Raw genomic sequence first — 16,298 nt, forward strand, 5'->3', positions numbered from 1 at the left:
TCAGCTCTTCGGGCACACTACCTCATTTCAAGAGCTCAACTATCACAGGTGGCTAGTGGATACTGTACTAGACAGCACAGAATAAAATACATGACAGCAAAGTACAGCTAAGACAGTGGTTCCCAAGATCCAGCTTCAACAGGCTGCATTAGAATGCCCCAGGCTCTAGTGTCAGATATTTAATTTCAACAGGTTTGAGAACTAGTTCAAAGAAATCTCATCTCTACTCTCCTTTTCTCTCACACTTTTTAATCCTTGGACACCATAAGCATTCTTTCTACTATACACACTTAGCGATTATCTCTGTCTATATATATAGCACCCCATTTTAGCATATATCAATGAAACTGCATCATACTAGGAGCTAGCGTGTGTGTGTGTGTGTGTGTGTGTGTGTATGTGCGTGTCTGTAGTACAGCCATAAGGTGAAAGACTACTTTTATACAGATTTTTTGTTTTTTTACAGATGTGAAAGACTGCTTTCATAGTTCTTATTTTTTGCTGGGCTAGCACAAAACCAAGCCTTAAGAAAGTAACCATAAGGTTATAGAGGGAAGCAAGAATGCCTTTTATTTCACTAACAACTTGCAACTGTACTGCTTGGAACCTTAATTAGGGCAAACCACCTTTCCGAATATGCAAGGCTGGCACTTGGGATGGTCCAGCCAAAACAGAATCACATCACTTGACACCTTTATTTAAAACAAGTTCATTTCAAATCCCTATATCTGCCAGGCAGATTTTGTACAGTCAGTGAACCTATTTCTCAATCCATATCACAGACAAAAGAGATTCTCACCAAAGTCCTCAACAGGCAGAAAACTGTTGAGTATGGCTGAATATCCAAATATAAAATCAGTAGATAGCAACATGAATTTTAATGATTAATGTTCAACAACATGCTGGCCTGACATTAGCCTAGGGTCTGAAACACGCTTCAAAGAAAACTCTTATCCCAGGGTATGAATGTGTGAATATACCCTTGATTCCATGTCTATCTTTCTTGATAAACTAGAGCTACAGATATTGGAGGAGACCTTAAAAATATTTCCATTTACATTAATTGCAGTTCTTTACACCTGAATACTTCACTAACAATTTAAAGAGGACTGTTTTATAATACACTCTCTTTCCCCCTCTCTCCTTCTCTGTCTGTCTCTGGATACCACTGAACAAATCAAGAAAAGCATAAAGAATATAAACATCGCTCATAATCCCACCACTTAGAGAGAGATGACTGCTAACATTTTAGTATATTTCCTCCTAGTTTTTATCATATGTGTGCATTATTTTCCTTTTTATAAAGTTGAGATCATATTGTTTATTATATTTTCAGAATTGCCCTTGTATCACTTCAAATTCTTTAAAAACACAATTTTAAAATCTTTTAAAAATTTTTCCTCCAGAGCAGCCAGAAAGGAATAAAAACACAATCTTTAATGATTGCATATCATTCCATCCTATGGAGTTACCTTCTATGGTTAGCCACTTGAGTTGTGTCAAATTAAAAATAACATGGAAGTTAGCCTCTTTTTTTTTGGTGAGATGCAGTCTCGCTCTGTCGCCAGGCTGGAGTGCAGTGGCACCATTTCGGCTCACTGCAACCTTCGCCTCCTAGGTTCAAGCAATTCTCCTGCCTCCCGAGTAGCTGGGACTACAGGCTTGTGCCACTACGCTCAGCTAATTTTTGTATTTTTAGTAGAGACAGGGTTTCACCATGTTGGCCAGGATGGTCTCAATCTCTTGACCTCGTGATCCGCCTGCCTCAGCCTCCCAAAGTGCTGGGATTACAAGTGTGAGCCACCGTGCCCGGCCAGAAATTAGCCTCTTTACATAAATGCCTGCCCACATGTCTGATTATTTCCTCAGGATAAGTTCCTGGAAGTGGAATTAGCAGATCAGCTGAGTGTGAACATTTGTTGAAGCTCTTGACACATTTTGTCACATTGCTTTCGAAAAAAGCTGTTCCAATCCACATGCCCGCCAGCAATGTAAGAGGGTGCAGCTTTCACTACATCCTGGCTAACACTGAACATTTTCACTTAAAAAAAAAGTTTTTAAAAAAATTTGATAGGCAAAAAGTAATGTTTTTAAATTTTAATTTCTTTGATTACTAGTGAGAGTAAATATTTAAATGTTTTTAGTGACTGTACTTTCTTTTCTCTGAATTACTTATTCCTAGCTTTGCTTATTTTTCTACAAAGGTCTGAGAATTTTAAACATTTTATAGTAGAGTATTTGTTCTTTTGAGTTTCAACTGTAAATGTTATGTAGTTAAGTCAATAGCTTGCTTCCTCTGTCATGCTGTCAGTGGCTTTTGTGCTTGGAAAACTCTTCCCAGTCCAGAGGTAAAGGATCTCACTAGATGCTGGAAGATTAAATGAGAAAACTTAGGTAAATTACTTAGCAGCTGTACCTGACCTGTGGTAATGTAAATCTGTGATAGATGGTAGCATTATGGTTCATACTCCAACAATTTCTGCTTTGAATATGAGGAAACTGAGGGAGATGAAAGGTGACCATACTGTTAGGCAGGAGCAGTAGGATCGAAGTCCATGCTTTCTAATACCAGATCTTTCTGCTTTTTCACATCACTTTTCCACATTAAAGAGTAAGGTGTTCAGACTAATAATAATGGTGGGTACCACGTAGAGGATAAAATGTGGCACAGAGTTATGGGTCTACTTCTTCCCTGAGATGGATGTGATGTTTTCTCAGAAAAAGAGAAAACACTGGCAAAGCATACATACCATGGGCTAAATCATAACCACAAATATCCACAATACAAATATCTTCTCATCAGGACCACTCTCCTTACCATTACTGCTCAATCTGAACATTTAACAATGAGAACCTAATTTTCTTTCAGTTGCCCACATGTGTAAAATATATGTGTGTGTGGTTTCAAGGGCGGTTTGTTCTCTGAGGAATTACACCTGCAAGGCAAATATGTTTTCCACCAGCCCCCTCAATCCAGCCAAGCCCAACACGCTCCAGGGTGAGAAACAGACAAGGGTACAGGAAAAGGAAGAGGCTGACTCAAAACACCACTGTCTGGCTGCACTTATGACAGGCAGAGCCATGTCCACTCCTAAAACAGCCTTGGGAAATACCCTCATAAAACAAAAGTACAACATCTAAAATTGGTATTGCTAGCAAAAACAAAGGGCAACTGAGGAATAGGGCTCATCACCATCAGGCAGAAAAGCTATTCAAGCCCCAGATGAAAGCAAAAATGTGATTAGAAACTCACTGCTATTCGGCCCCAGGAAGTTTCCGTCCTCATCTGTCGCTAAATTCCTTACTGCCACCTGCAGTGCCTGAGCAGATGAGGCTCACAGTGACTTTCAATGACACCATGCAAGCCACCATGATCTTAAAACACAGACCACTGAGCACTTGTAGACTCTGAACACCAATGCTCAGCCTTTCCTGATGTGCCCTGTTCTACTGCAATTCCCCAGTCTGGACAAGAACAAAGAGGGGCATTCAGTAATGAAATAAAAAGCAAAACGTTCAGCATCGGTAGGTATCATCTATCTTCAAATCTAATATGTCCCCAGGACCTTTCCACACTTATTTTTGGCATATGGCATGGCCCCATCCCTTACACACCAAGATCATTCCTGCATCCCCTCCCCAGGTTCTGCCTTCCTGCCTCTGGCCCAGCCCATCTTAACCAGCAGCATTGTGGTGTCTCGGAAGCAAGAAGCCTTCAGCATGCTAATCTGCACGTAAATTTAGAAGCGGAAGATTGGGTGTTTTCTGCATTTTCAAAATCTATTTACTTGACAAACTGTATTTTTTTGTGGGAAAATCTGGGGGGCCTCTAGGGTTCTCAGGAACACACTTCAGGAAATAACATCCTAAACCTGAACCTAAAGCCATCTGGTGCTTAGGACACAACAAACAGCTGCTTCCTTCTAAGTCCTGCACAGATGATGAAACCCACAGAGCCGGAAAGGGCCTGTCAGACCAAGAGGAAGGGGCTCCTCAAACTCCCCTGAGGATGAATGGATTTAAGGAAACCTGGCCTAGGGAATCAGGGGATCCAGTAGATGAGAAAGGCACAGAGGTGGGAATAAAAGCAGATGTAAGATTTGGAGCAGGAACAGTTGTAGGCCTGGACAAGATTCAGTTGTGGGAAGGAGTGGGAGAAAGAAAAGTGTTTCCCCCAGTTTCCTGTCTTTCTGTTCTTCCCTGGATTGAGCTTCCCCTCCTCCCAGACGCATCTGTTTCTCACTTTTCACTCTTTGCCATGGGAACTGAAATAGACTTTTAAAAATTATTGGATGTACTTGTTTTATAATGCTCACTGTCTCAGTACTAATTCACTAATGACCCCTACAGATACCACGTCTAGCATCCTCTTTTTCACACTGCTAAGTTGTTACCTGGTGCAATGCTTCTCAGGCTTCAGGGTACTTATGAGTCACCTCAAGATCTTGCTAAGATGCATGTTCTAAATCAGAGACAGGGCTGGAGACTCTGCATTTCTAATAAGCCCCAGGAGTTGCAAAAGGTTAGAGGTTTTGCAGGAGATCTTCTCTAAGGTTAAGAAGCCTCACGGGACTTGACTGCTCTTTCTCTGTCTTCTACACTGGTGTTACCTATAGGCCCCAGGAAATGCTTGTTAAAGCAATGAAGTAAATACTTGCCACCAATGGTAAAAAGGAAAACAATATGCCATTGACAAAAAACTTCCTAAGGATTATGGGCTGCATCATCCCAGAAGCTAATGAATACACTGGTCCCCCGTGGCCCAGAAAGGAACTGAGGATGCCAGGGGTTGCTGGGACACTGGTTGGCCAAGTGGAGACCAGGGGGGAGCATGCATGTGTGCGTGCGCAGACACACACACACACACACACACACACACCCTGTCACACATTTCTTTAAGCCAATAGCTCTCAAACTTGATTGACTGTGCAAGAGGATTACCTAGAGGGCTCGTAAATACACAGTCTATTTTTCCGTTTCAAGAAAGTCTGGGGTGGAGGTGAGAATGTGCATTTCTAACAAGTTCCCAGATGCTGCTGATGATGCTAGCATAGGCACTTTGAGAACCACAGCTTTAAACAAATTGAGCAGATCAAGTAGCTAGATGAAACACAGAGTTGGTTCTTCTGTAATTGAGCACACATCTGTTCCATGTGGCATGGCCAGACTCTGAAGCCAGGTGGATTTCATTTGTAGCAGCCTGGCCTCTGCCAAGGCCTTACCAGGATGCCTGTTTTGAAGCAATTAATGATCCCCTTGCTTCAGTGCAATCTATTGCCTAGTGACAGCTGGCATCATCATCATTAGCAGCATCCGCCAGGGAACGTAACTGGGATTCTGAAGCTCTCTGTGGAAAAGTACTCTTCCTTTAGGAAAGTGGTAGTTGCTCTTCTTTCTTTCCCTAGCTTGTAAGACAGCTTTATTCTAACATTTATAGGTAGCATTACAGTGTGAGGAGTCTGAAGCTCTTAAACATTATGAACCAGAAGTATAGAACTTACTTGTTTGTTATGTAAGTGTTATTAATTTTCTTTGAAACGAAAAGGCCAAAAGAAAACCCAAATATACTAATAGTACTTTCTAATTATTTTCTCACTGAGACAAACCATGAATTTGTCGCTAGACCAGAATATAAAAACAGCATTCCAGAAGAAAAGAAATTGTATGCTGTTGAATGTCAAGTGCATAAATTCTTGCACCATGCAGGTTATTTTAAATTCTTGAATCTTATTTTATCCCCTGGGAAGTGCTTTTTAATTGGTAGTGGAAGTAAATATAAGTTAAAAAATAGTATCTTTCAATTGCATCACTGAATGGATAGTAAGTCAGGACACTTTCTTTTCATTTTGTATTTCTGACATTTTCCATTTCAGTCACTTACACTAAACATCCAGAAAGGTCAAGATGAGCTGCCACATACAGGTTTCCTGAAATGCTGTTGAAATTTCTTATCTTTGCATCCTCGTACCAACCTGCCTAAACACGTTTCCTTAAGTAAGTGTCAGCCTGGGCTGCTGGGCAACAGTAAGGCCTTTGGGTGTAAATTGCTCAGGACCTGTACCCACGAGAGAGCTGGCCTCAGATATCTAAAGCCTAGGATGGGCACCCAAGGGGAAGGACTCTGGGGCCCTGTGTCTTCTGACACCTATTTTACTTGAGTATTGGCTGACATCAAAAGAACTGGGATGCCAGTACAGAAAATGCAGATATTTATTTACAATTAATAACTAACTGCATTTATAAATAAATATATTTATAATAACTAACTGTGAGGATGGTTTTGCCTAGTGTTGACTGCATTCCTTCTTATGCTACAGGGAAGTGACATAAACAGAAGCAGGCAGACAGAAATGCTGCTGCGCAGAGTCCATAACATTTGAATATTTCGATTGAGAAGGTAAGCAAAGGTATTTAACAAATACCTAGGGTTAAAGTTCAGTAGCCACTTAGAATGGGAACCTTGCTGAAAGTGAAGGAGTCTAAGCTGCAATCTACAAAGATGGTTACTGTAGAGGAGGTGTTTCAACATTAACTCCCCAAGGGATACAGTAGAAAACTAAATGATTGTCCTCCCCTGTGAGCACCATATCCAAAACACAAACAGCTGGGAATGAACCTGAGTTCATTCTACTTCTCAAATGATTGCCTACCAGAGACTACTTTCTAGCAAAAGACAGTGTTATCTGGCAACTCTATTTTTAACAGGTGCCATTTTAGAAGCCTGGAAACCCATCACAGTCATTCAGTATCACTGTCAGGAACACAACAGTCCCAAACACCTACTGCATGGTTATGAAACAGCCAAGCCTTAATCAGCAGCCAGGAAGCTGGTGTCCTCAACCTCCTGTGTCAGAATGGACCTAGGATCCGGGGGAGGTGGACACAGACTCATGGCCAGAAAGAAGGTGGGGAGGAGTATTTGGAGTCAAGAAGACCCTGCTTGACATGTTGACTCTGACATTACTACGAGTTACTGAGACTCTTTGAGCCTCAGTTTCTTCTTTTGAAAAAAGAAATAATACCTATTTTTAGGTTGTTTTAATAATTAAATGAAATACTATATAGAAAGTGCTTGGCGCAGTGCCTGGCACACACAGAAAATTTATAAAGTGGTAGCTGTTATTAATATTAAAAGGAAGGGGTGGGGAAGGTAGTGAGAAGAATGGAGAAAGGGAGAAAAAAGGAGCCAGAAATGTCTGGAACAGGTCCATTTATAAATACATACAGTAAATTAGCGGTTGTCAGAGGCTAAGACAAGAAAGGATTTGGGATTGACTCCTGATGGGTACGGGGTTTCTTTTTGGGGTGATGAAAAATTCTGGAATCAGACGATGTGCACAGCCTTATGAATATACTAAAAACCATCAAAGTGTACACTTTAAAAGGGTGGCTTTTATGTATGTGAATTATATCTCAATTTTTTAAAAAGCCATACACACACATGAAAATGAGGAGAGCTGGAAGCCTAAGGAAACTAGCAAGGAGAAGGGAAAGAGACCAAGTAGAGAGTGCTGTAGAAGATGACCATGACACGGAAGGGGGCATGTGTGTGCATATGTGTGAGCACGTTTGTGTGCATGTGTGTGTGAGAACAAGAATACATTTAACACACTTGCATTTCACTGGAAATTCTAGTTACCTGAAACAGCCCATTCCCTGAGCATGCTGGCTAACCGAGGTGTGCCAATGGGGTGATAAGAAACCTGAATCACAAGCCAGGAAGCTTTATATTTATAACATCTAAGACCGACCAGGCTAATTCTTTCTTTTAAGAAAAAGAGACCCTGGCCCACAAAGCGGAAGAGATTTTTCCCAGGTGGCTGAGGTGGGGCTAGGTCCCAGGCTTCAGTAACTTAACATGGTTCTTCAAGCGTATTCAGCCCTCACAGGCAGGAAGACGGGAGGGTTAATGGAGGTCGACGGCTGCTTTTCCTCAGTAATTGTGTGGGGAGGGCAGAGCGCTTGTCTGGAATGGCAGCTGGCATTCTGTGTTCCTGTTTATTGCAGTTTATCTCAAGCAGTCATTTCCATTCACCTTTTAAAAAAAACATGAGGCGCAGCTGTGGCTTCACTTTAAATATTGTTCCTTCCAGCCTTTTAATTTTTTCACAGGGTCCTCCCTAATCTTTCACCATAATTGGATGCACAACACTAGAGACGGCACCCCTGAGGAACAAAGCGAAGTGAGCGGCTGGCCCGGCCCCGGGCCCACTCACCGCCCTGCTGTCAGCTCCCTGATTCTGTGCACAGTAGCCTAGGAACAGAAGGCCATACCAGATTCCCTGCATTTTCTCTGCTCTGGAACAAAGTTGGAGCCAGTCTTCTGCCATATTCTATATTAAATTTTCCCGATTTCCTTTTCTCTCTCTCCATTAGTGTCATTTAGATCTTTTCATGCCCCAAGAATGTACACATGAACAACTCTCGTGTTTAAGGTACACATTCCTGGGGCAGGGAAAGATCTAAATGGCTGCACACTTTAGAAGTCCACACCAGCTATCTGGACACTCCAGGCAGCATCAGTTCCATGTAGTTTGTTCCTTTATTTGCCTCCCGCATTGGGACGGTCGGCTCCTGGAGGGAAAGCTCAGTCCCCCTTCGGTGATCCTAGCGCCATGCACAGTGCCGGAACATGAGAGGGCTCTTGGTAAGCGATGGTGGAATGGATGAGGACACTGACTTAGATGCTGCGTACCATGTTGGTCCTGAAGACAATCAGCTCTGTGGTTCTTTATCGGGGATCAGAAGTTGCTCACAGCAGGGCAGGGAAATAATGGGCTGAACGCATACACCTCGGATTCTGCTAAGGTCTGCACTTTTCTTCTTAAACACTAAGATCTGTTTTCTGTTGAGGGCAGTTTTACTATTACTATTGAATAAACCAGAGGTCCTTAATGAAACATCTTTCTTACAATCAAAACCCTCGCCACGGAAAAGGAACAGATGCATAATCTTTTTCTTCCTTTGCTTCAGTGGAATCTAATTTTAGTTATCAGAAAGTGAACTTTCCCCCTGAAGGCTGTTTGTCTGACTTTAAAACAACCCTGTAAAATAATCCCTATACACATGTGGTATTTATTAGTGCAATTGGTTCAGGGAATTCTATGGTACCTAAGCAGGGGTGTATCAATTTTTTAATTGTTTTTGACAATTGACCTCAAAATGGGGTGAAAGTACCACAGAAGATAAAAAAAAATTACAACTTTTACTTATATTTATACTTTAAACATTTCATTCTCTAAAATATCTATTTGTGTATATGTTTTATATACACATATTATATTTTATAGTGGTGGGTGCTATTTCTGAATAAAATATATGTATATTACAGGCATGGACTCAAAACCATCTTACTGATGAATGCAATGTCAAAAAAGCCTGCAGAGCCCCACTTTATGGCATCTAATTTAATTTTCTACTTAGCCAACAAAACAGGAAAAATATTAGAGAAAAAAATTAGAAAAGGAAGATTCTAATTAGGGAAAGTTATTTTTATACTAGGTAACTATTTTCTTATTCCTCATATTTTTAAAAAAGCATATGTTGCCCTGTTTCACTAGCTCATAGTAAAATTACAAAGAGTGGGTTTAAAAAAGAAGGATAATTATAATGAAGTCTTCATAATAATCATGATACATATAAAAATTTGAAAACACTTTGCCTGAGAAAGGTATTTAAAAGGCTGGAATGACAAGAGAACAACCCTCATGTTTAAGGTCCGGAACACAATGAACTGATCTCTGAGCACTCCACACATCTAGAAGTTTCATCTCGCAGTTTTTTTGTACTAACCTATCAGATACTGAAATCATATGCGGCATTCTACTGCCTTTGTTAGATAATGGGTTACACAGTGCAATTCTGTTTTGTTGTTGTTGATGTTTTAAAGCTCCCTGAGCCATACATGTCTGTAGCTTTAGTCAGCCCTGTCTCCGGTTGCTGGTGTATCATTGCTTACTTATTCCAGGCATCTAGGTTCCCTGTCTCTAAGTAGGAAAAAACTAGAGTGGTCATGACTTCACCATTAATGCATTAGCAATGGTATGTCTTTCATTTTTCCTAAGTGCAAACTGACCTATACTCTTCTATCTGAGAAATGGTCTGACAAAGGAAACCATGAACAGTTCTTTGACACTGAAAATAGCAGAAGTATGAGATGGCTACACTTGTTCTGCAGAGTTGGGTAAGCAATCTGACTCTTATGGCAGAGTGTCCCAAGCATCTTTTGCACACCGCTTCCGGCAGAAGCAGACAGCTGGGAAGTGTTAGGGTTATAAGACTCAGCGAACTATCATCTTGGGTGCTCGTTCCTGTCTTGGGGATCACAAGGGATGAAAAACACAAAGGGCAACATGGCAGGTCACTGAAACCTCTTTTACATATTTAAGTTTCAGCTTGTGGAGAAAGAACATAAGCTATTGTGAACTGCTCTAGGAAGTACAGTATATACTTAAAACAGTCCCCACACTCACACACACACACATGTATATAAGCTATAAACTACCATATTTTACATTACTACATGTAAGGATCTATCATGACAGAAGCTTCTTTCTATATCTCATTCCAGGGAAAAAAGTTAGTGATGTATTTGATCAAATTAAAAATTAAGTAGCAAGTTTTACTGTTCTATCATTAACTGATACTTGCCTCTGAGGTAAAGAGATCTTCATTTCCAGGCCCATGATGAAAGGGATTTTATTCTTCATGTTATGCCATGTTGTGAACTACACTTGACTTATGGCAAATAATGAAGAGGGAAGGACATAGTGTGTGTTTTAGGCTTCTGTGGACAGATAAGCATATACTTGTAGTTTAATTTCATGACCTCACCCATATAACTAAAGCTATTTTTACTCGGGCCTGTGATTACCAGAACATTACCATATAAAACATTCTCAAAATATATTTACTGACTTTCAAAAAAAAAAAAAAAGGCAGGCAAAAGATGAACAGATACTGTATCAACTTTTAAAAACCCCAAACATGTTAATTAAAATTTGATATTTTTCATTGCCAATAAAGTCAAACAAAAAATTGGAAAAATAGGTTAAACATTCTAGTAATTTTTTTTGCCAGTGAACTGTAAATATATGTCAATAATTTTTTTAAAATTCCTTCACATAAAAAGCCTGCCTAGCAGTTAAATGCATAATAGAGTTTTTTCAACTTCAGAATAACAACATGTGTGTTTTAGTTGCTGCTGTAACATATTAATGAATATAAGCTGGGAAAAGCAGAAAGAACTTTCCTAGCTTAATGCATTTGATTCTGTGCATTTAGTTTTTCCTACTATATTATGGCAATAGCCACTGAGTGTGGAATTTGGCCACTCCTCAAGGGTGATCTTTCTTCCAGTTAGAAAAATGGTTCAATTGTTTATAAACAAAAGAGCTCTCCCCCCTTACCTTTTTATAATTCCCCTCCATATCCAATGAGGATTCTTGACTGATGATGTCATCCATTCCATCACTGTCCAAATTCATCCTTTAACTCTTTAGAATTTCACTTAAGAAATAACCTCCCATGAATTCTGATAGGCTGATGTCCCAACTGCCCAGTTCCCTGGTTACTGCTCATGCTGACATGGAGAGCTGGCTAAGAGGCTGTGCCTGGCTGTGTGTGTTCTTGCCCCCCTCTGTCCCACAGACACTGCCCCGCCCAGCCTCCCTGCCCTTTCCTTGCTCTGGCACTGGGCAGCTGCTGTTCTCTGAGGCTCACTCTGCCCCCGACACTTGGCTTGCTGACTCTGGCCTTCCCACCATCTGCTGTCACCTTCCCCTGAATGATCCCGCCCCAATTCCTCTCCACAGCACCTTTCCTGTTCCCAAGAAAGGAAAAGAGAGGCACTCAGCTTCAGCCAGCTGATTCAACTCCCGGTTCAGGGCCGAGTGTGGACTGGAGCTCTGTGAGGAAACTAGCAATCTGAACCAGGGGTAGATTATGTGGGATAAAAATAGATGTGAAAACTTCCAGCCCAGCCGACTTCACTACTGAGTTAAAAGCTGGGTATCCCATGACAAAACTAAAACAGTATAATTTAAAGGCTGACCTGTAACACAGATGTTTGCTTTTTTCCCCGCTAAACTGATCATTTCTTAAAATCACATGTAGAAGTCTCATCTGGTAGGAGCTCCAGGACGAGACTGAAATTCACTTCCAACACAGAGAAGGACCCTTCTGCCCTGGGAGCAGTGCTTTGTTCTATTAATATAGGCAACAGAAAAAGATCCATCAACTTTTCTTTAAAATTCAAGCAGTGGCGGGCTTTTTCACAAAAGCAAACGTTCTTTTCTGCTGCTCTCTTTACACTTTTCCCATGGCTTCTGGTTTTGTTTACAGGCTTTACTAAAGAGAGGGAAAAGGCCCACAGCTGGAGGATGTTTTGGTGCAAGATGCAGACAAGCAGAAGTGCACACACAAACACACACTCATCAGGATCAGCTTACTACTGTCATAAACTAAAAATTATGCCCACTGTTTATTTCCAAAAAATAAAGCTACTGTTTGCAGGAGAAATAGGTCAGAAAAGAATTCAAAGGGCAAGTCTTCATTTAGCAACACCATCTTACACTCTGACAAGCTTAGATGAAAAGCAGCAAGTATATTAGTCAATAAATTTTCCAATATAGATTCTTGTGCAACCACAATACTGTTAAGAACAGAGTTCTAAAAGCAAAAAGGCTATTCAAGATAACCTTTTGGCATCTGAACCGCTGCTGACATGCTCACCTTCAGTGTCTACTTATTTCTCTCCACATTTTTTTAAAATTCAATTTGTAGAAGATTTGTGGCATAAATGTGTCTCAAGGTAGTTTATAATAGCCCTACTTCTATAAAGCAAATACTTCCCTCTGTAGCCCCCGAGCCAAAGTGAAATCTTCCCTTTACTCCGTTCTCATTGCCCCACCTCAGTTCCGAAAATAATGAATTGCATGTTTGTCAGATGTTACAATAACAAGTTGTCTCTCATGAAACACATTTGCATTTGGGCAGGGTTTTCCCTGGAAGACATCTCCCTTGTCTTACTCTCCTTCAAACCCCAGGACCCTCACTCCAGATGGGGGTCCCACTGTCTGCATGCAGGCAGCCCAGAATGCTTCCTGGGGCTGTGGCAATGCTGGCCACAGACTGCTGCTCCCAGTGCCCAGTGCAAGTGCTCAAAATACAGGAGAATTCACCAAGGCTAAGACTTTGGGGTTTAAGTATGCTCTAGTTTGAAGGACCCTGTGTATGTCAAATCCTGCCAAAGGAGGTTAGTTAAAATGAAGGAAGCATGCATCTTCTTACCTGGCATATATTAACATAACAATAGCTACCCTTTATTGAGGGAGGGGTTGCTATGTGCCAGGCACTTTATATGCACCTCCTACATATGTCTTTAATCCTCTCAATAATATTTTGGAATAGATATTACTATCAGTTGTGTTTTACAGCAAAATGAAAGATCTCAGTGAGGTTAAGGAAGATGAACATGGGCTCTCTGCCTCTGTGGCCCACACTCTAAATGAGTGTGCCAGACCATCCCATACTGGCCGCCTCTGTAAGAAATAATTGTGCTGAATAAAATAATCAAGTATAGCTTTTATTTATTTATTTAGACAGGGTCTTGCTCTGTTGCCCAGGCTAGAGTGCAGTGGCATGATCATGGCTCACTGCCACCTTGACCTCCAGGCTCAAGTGATCCTCCCACCTCAGCTTTCTGAGTAGCTGGGACTATAGGTGTGCACCATTATGCCTGGATAATTTTAAAAAGTTTTTGTAGGGCCGGGATCTCACTATGTTGCCCAGGCTGGTCTTGAGCTCTTGGGCTCAGGTGATCTTCCTATCTTGGCCTCCCAAAGTACTGAGATTACAGATGTGAGGCACCACGCCCATCCAAGCATAGCTTTTAAAGATTAGAGTTCAACACAGACAAATCTAGCAGAGCTCCAGATATGTGGTTTGGATCTGTGTCCCCACCAAAATCTTATGTTCAATTGTAATCACCAGTGTTGGAGGTAGGGCCTGGTGTGAGGTGATTGGACCATGGGGGTGGTTTCTAATGGTTTAGCACCATCCCCCTAATGCTGCTCTGGTGATAAGAGTTCTCATGAGATCTGGTTGTTTAAAAGTGTGTAGCACCTCCCCGCTCTTTCCCTTCCTCCTGCTCTGGCCGTGTGAAGATGTGCCTGCTTCCCCTTTGCCTTCTGCCGTAATTGTAAGTTTCCTGAGGCCTCCCCCATCATGCTTCCTGTACTGCCAGCAGAACCGTAAGCCAATTAAACCTCTTTTATTTATAAATTACCCAGTCTCAGGTATTTCCTTTTTTTTTTTTTTTTTTGAGATGGAATCTCCAGCCTGGAGTGCAGTGGCACAATCTTGGCTCACTGCAACATTTGCCTTCCAGGTTCAAACGATTCTTCGACTTCAGCTTCTCAAGTAGCTGAGATTACAGGTGCCCGCCACCACGCCCAGCTAATTTTCATATTTTTAGTAGAAACGGGGCTTCATCATGTTGGCTAGGATGGTCTCGAACTCCTGACCTCAGGTTATCTACCCGCCTCGGCCTCCCAAAATGCTGGGATTACAGGTGTGAGCCACCACGCCTGGCCAGGTATTTCTTTATAGCAGTGTAAGAATGGACTAATACAGCTCCCTGTATAACAATATCAAGAGCTGAATCAACATTTTCCAGATCATACATCTGGAACACCCAGCACGTATTGTCACATATCTCTTCCTGATGAAGCCTCAAGAAATGAAACGGAAGCTACTTCACTGATGTCAGAACCTAGTAGGCTACATGATGAATTTTCCTTTTCAGTTTACCTGGTGTCTTTTAGCACCACTGTTGCTTCTTTCCAACAGCCACTGTGGTTTCAAGCTCTTTTCTAAGGGGACAGGGATTTGTCATCTTGTTTACTCCACAGCATGTAGAACACTGCCTTGCACACGATAAGTGCGCAATGGAGAGCTGTTGACTAAGTACGTGAACACAGGAAATATGAACGCGCTGCTTAAAATGTTTCCTCTAAATGCTGTCCACAGTAGGAAACATTAATAGGGCTTTTCAACTGAAATCTTCTGTGGAACTCACATATGTTCAAAAGGAAAAAAGGGTCTGCTTTGATTGAATGAGGAGGGCTACCACACCCCACCTGGATGCTCTATTCTCCTATTATCCCAGCCCCAGCACAGCCTCTCAGGAAAGCTCTGTGGAAACGAAGCCCTAGCACCCTGCAGACCCCACTCACTCTGCAGACTAGAGCTTGAAAAGCTCTAAAGACCGTAAAAATGGCTCTTTCACAGTAGCAGCAAAGCAGTATTCTGCTCCTGGCTCCATGACTGTACTGATTTCCAGACCTCAGTCCACTCCACTTGGGGTTCAGCTACAACATGAATTTCATTCTTATCTGGGTTAATATCCTAGTCCACTTAGCAACCTATAATCGATAGCTAACATGGATGAAATCATAAAAATTTAGAGGCTGCAAGACTCAGTAAGATACATAAAACGACATGCCTAATTACTAATATCTTTTTACTTTAATTTTAACAGAGTGGGCTTAAGTATACAATTAAAATGAGAAAAACTGAACTCTCATGATTATGTATATATACATACAAATTAATATATTTGTACTAGTAATATAGTAATGATATACATACACATGTATATACACATACATTGATAATATATTATCTTTTGGAGAAAGGCACCTCAAAATTCAAGATGGAAATTTCCCAACAAAACAACAGCAACAAGGAATAGTACTGAGAATACTAAAAGACCATTCCATTCCTCTACCTGCTAGCTCCTTTTTTGTCATAAGTGTTCTCTAATAAGCACTATACAGAGAGAAGTGATAGAACATTTGCTCCTGAAACATGAATGCAAGAGGTTGAGGGCAGTTCTCAGTGGTGGTGACATCACTGTGCACCCTCCCTAAAGAAGCTCAGCACGTAGATAAGCTCGTAGCCCAAACCCTTTCCAGATGGAGCTGTGCCACCATTTTCAGGATAGCTTGTGCCAGCTTAAAATATCTGAGAGTTTCCTATTATGTGTGGCATCACTGATCTGTGAAACTTTCTAGAGTTTTGCTACTCAAAGTGTGTTCTCCAAGCAGATTATCAACAGCACTGGGAGCTTTCTAGAAATGTAAGCCCTCCAGTCCCACTCCAGAACCACTGAATCAGAAATTGCATTTAAAAAAAAAAGGGACCCCTAGGATTTTTGAATATAACTTAAAGTGTAGAAGGGTTGCTCTAGAACTTGAAAAAAATATCATTATCAGCCATTATCCCTCTATTTCAAA

General features: G+C 41.2%; 1 protein-coding gene across 5 annotated transcripts in view; it reads right to left on the reverse strand.

Annotated features, from left to right (window-relative positions):
- The window catches only part of LOC116463426 (schwannomin-interacting protein 1), a 597,626-nt gene that overhangs the window by 32,200 nt on the left and 549,128 nt on the right, over positions 1–16,298 (reverse strand). The window contains exon 1 of one of the 5 annotated variants that reach the window (XM_032146525.2): positions 11,409–14,406. The exons of the other annotated variants lie outside the window; for them this stretch is intronic. Coding sequence (XP_032002416.1) covers positions 11,409–11,486 — 78 coding nt within the window. The 5' untranslated portion in view covers positions 11,487–14,406. Of the gene's footprint in view, positions 1–11,408; positions 14,407–16,298 lie in introns of those variants that run through there. 5 annotated transcript variants of the gene reach the window in all.

Source organism: Hylobates moloch, unplaced genomic scaffold, assembly GCF_009828535.3.
Source record: "Hylobates moloch isolate HMO894 unplaced genomic scaffold, HMol_V3 SCAFFOLD_36, whole genome shotgun sequence".
Taxonomy (NCBI): domain Eukaryota; kingdom Metazoa; phylum Chordata; class Mammalia; order Primates; family Hylobatidae; genus Hylobates; species Hylobates moloch.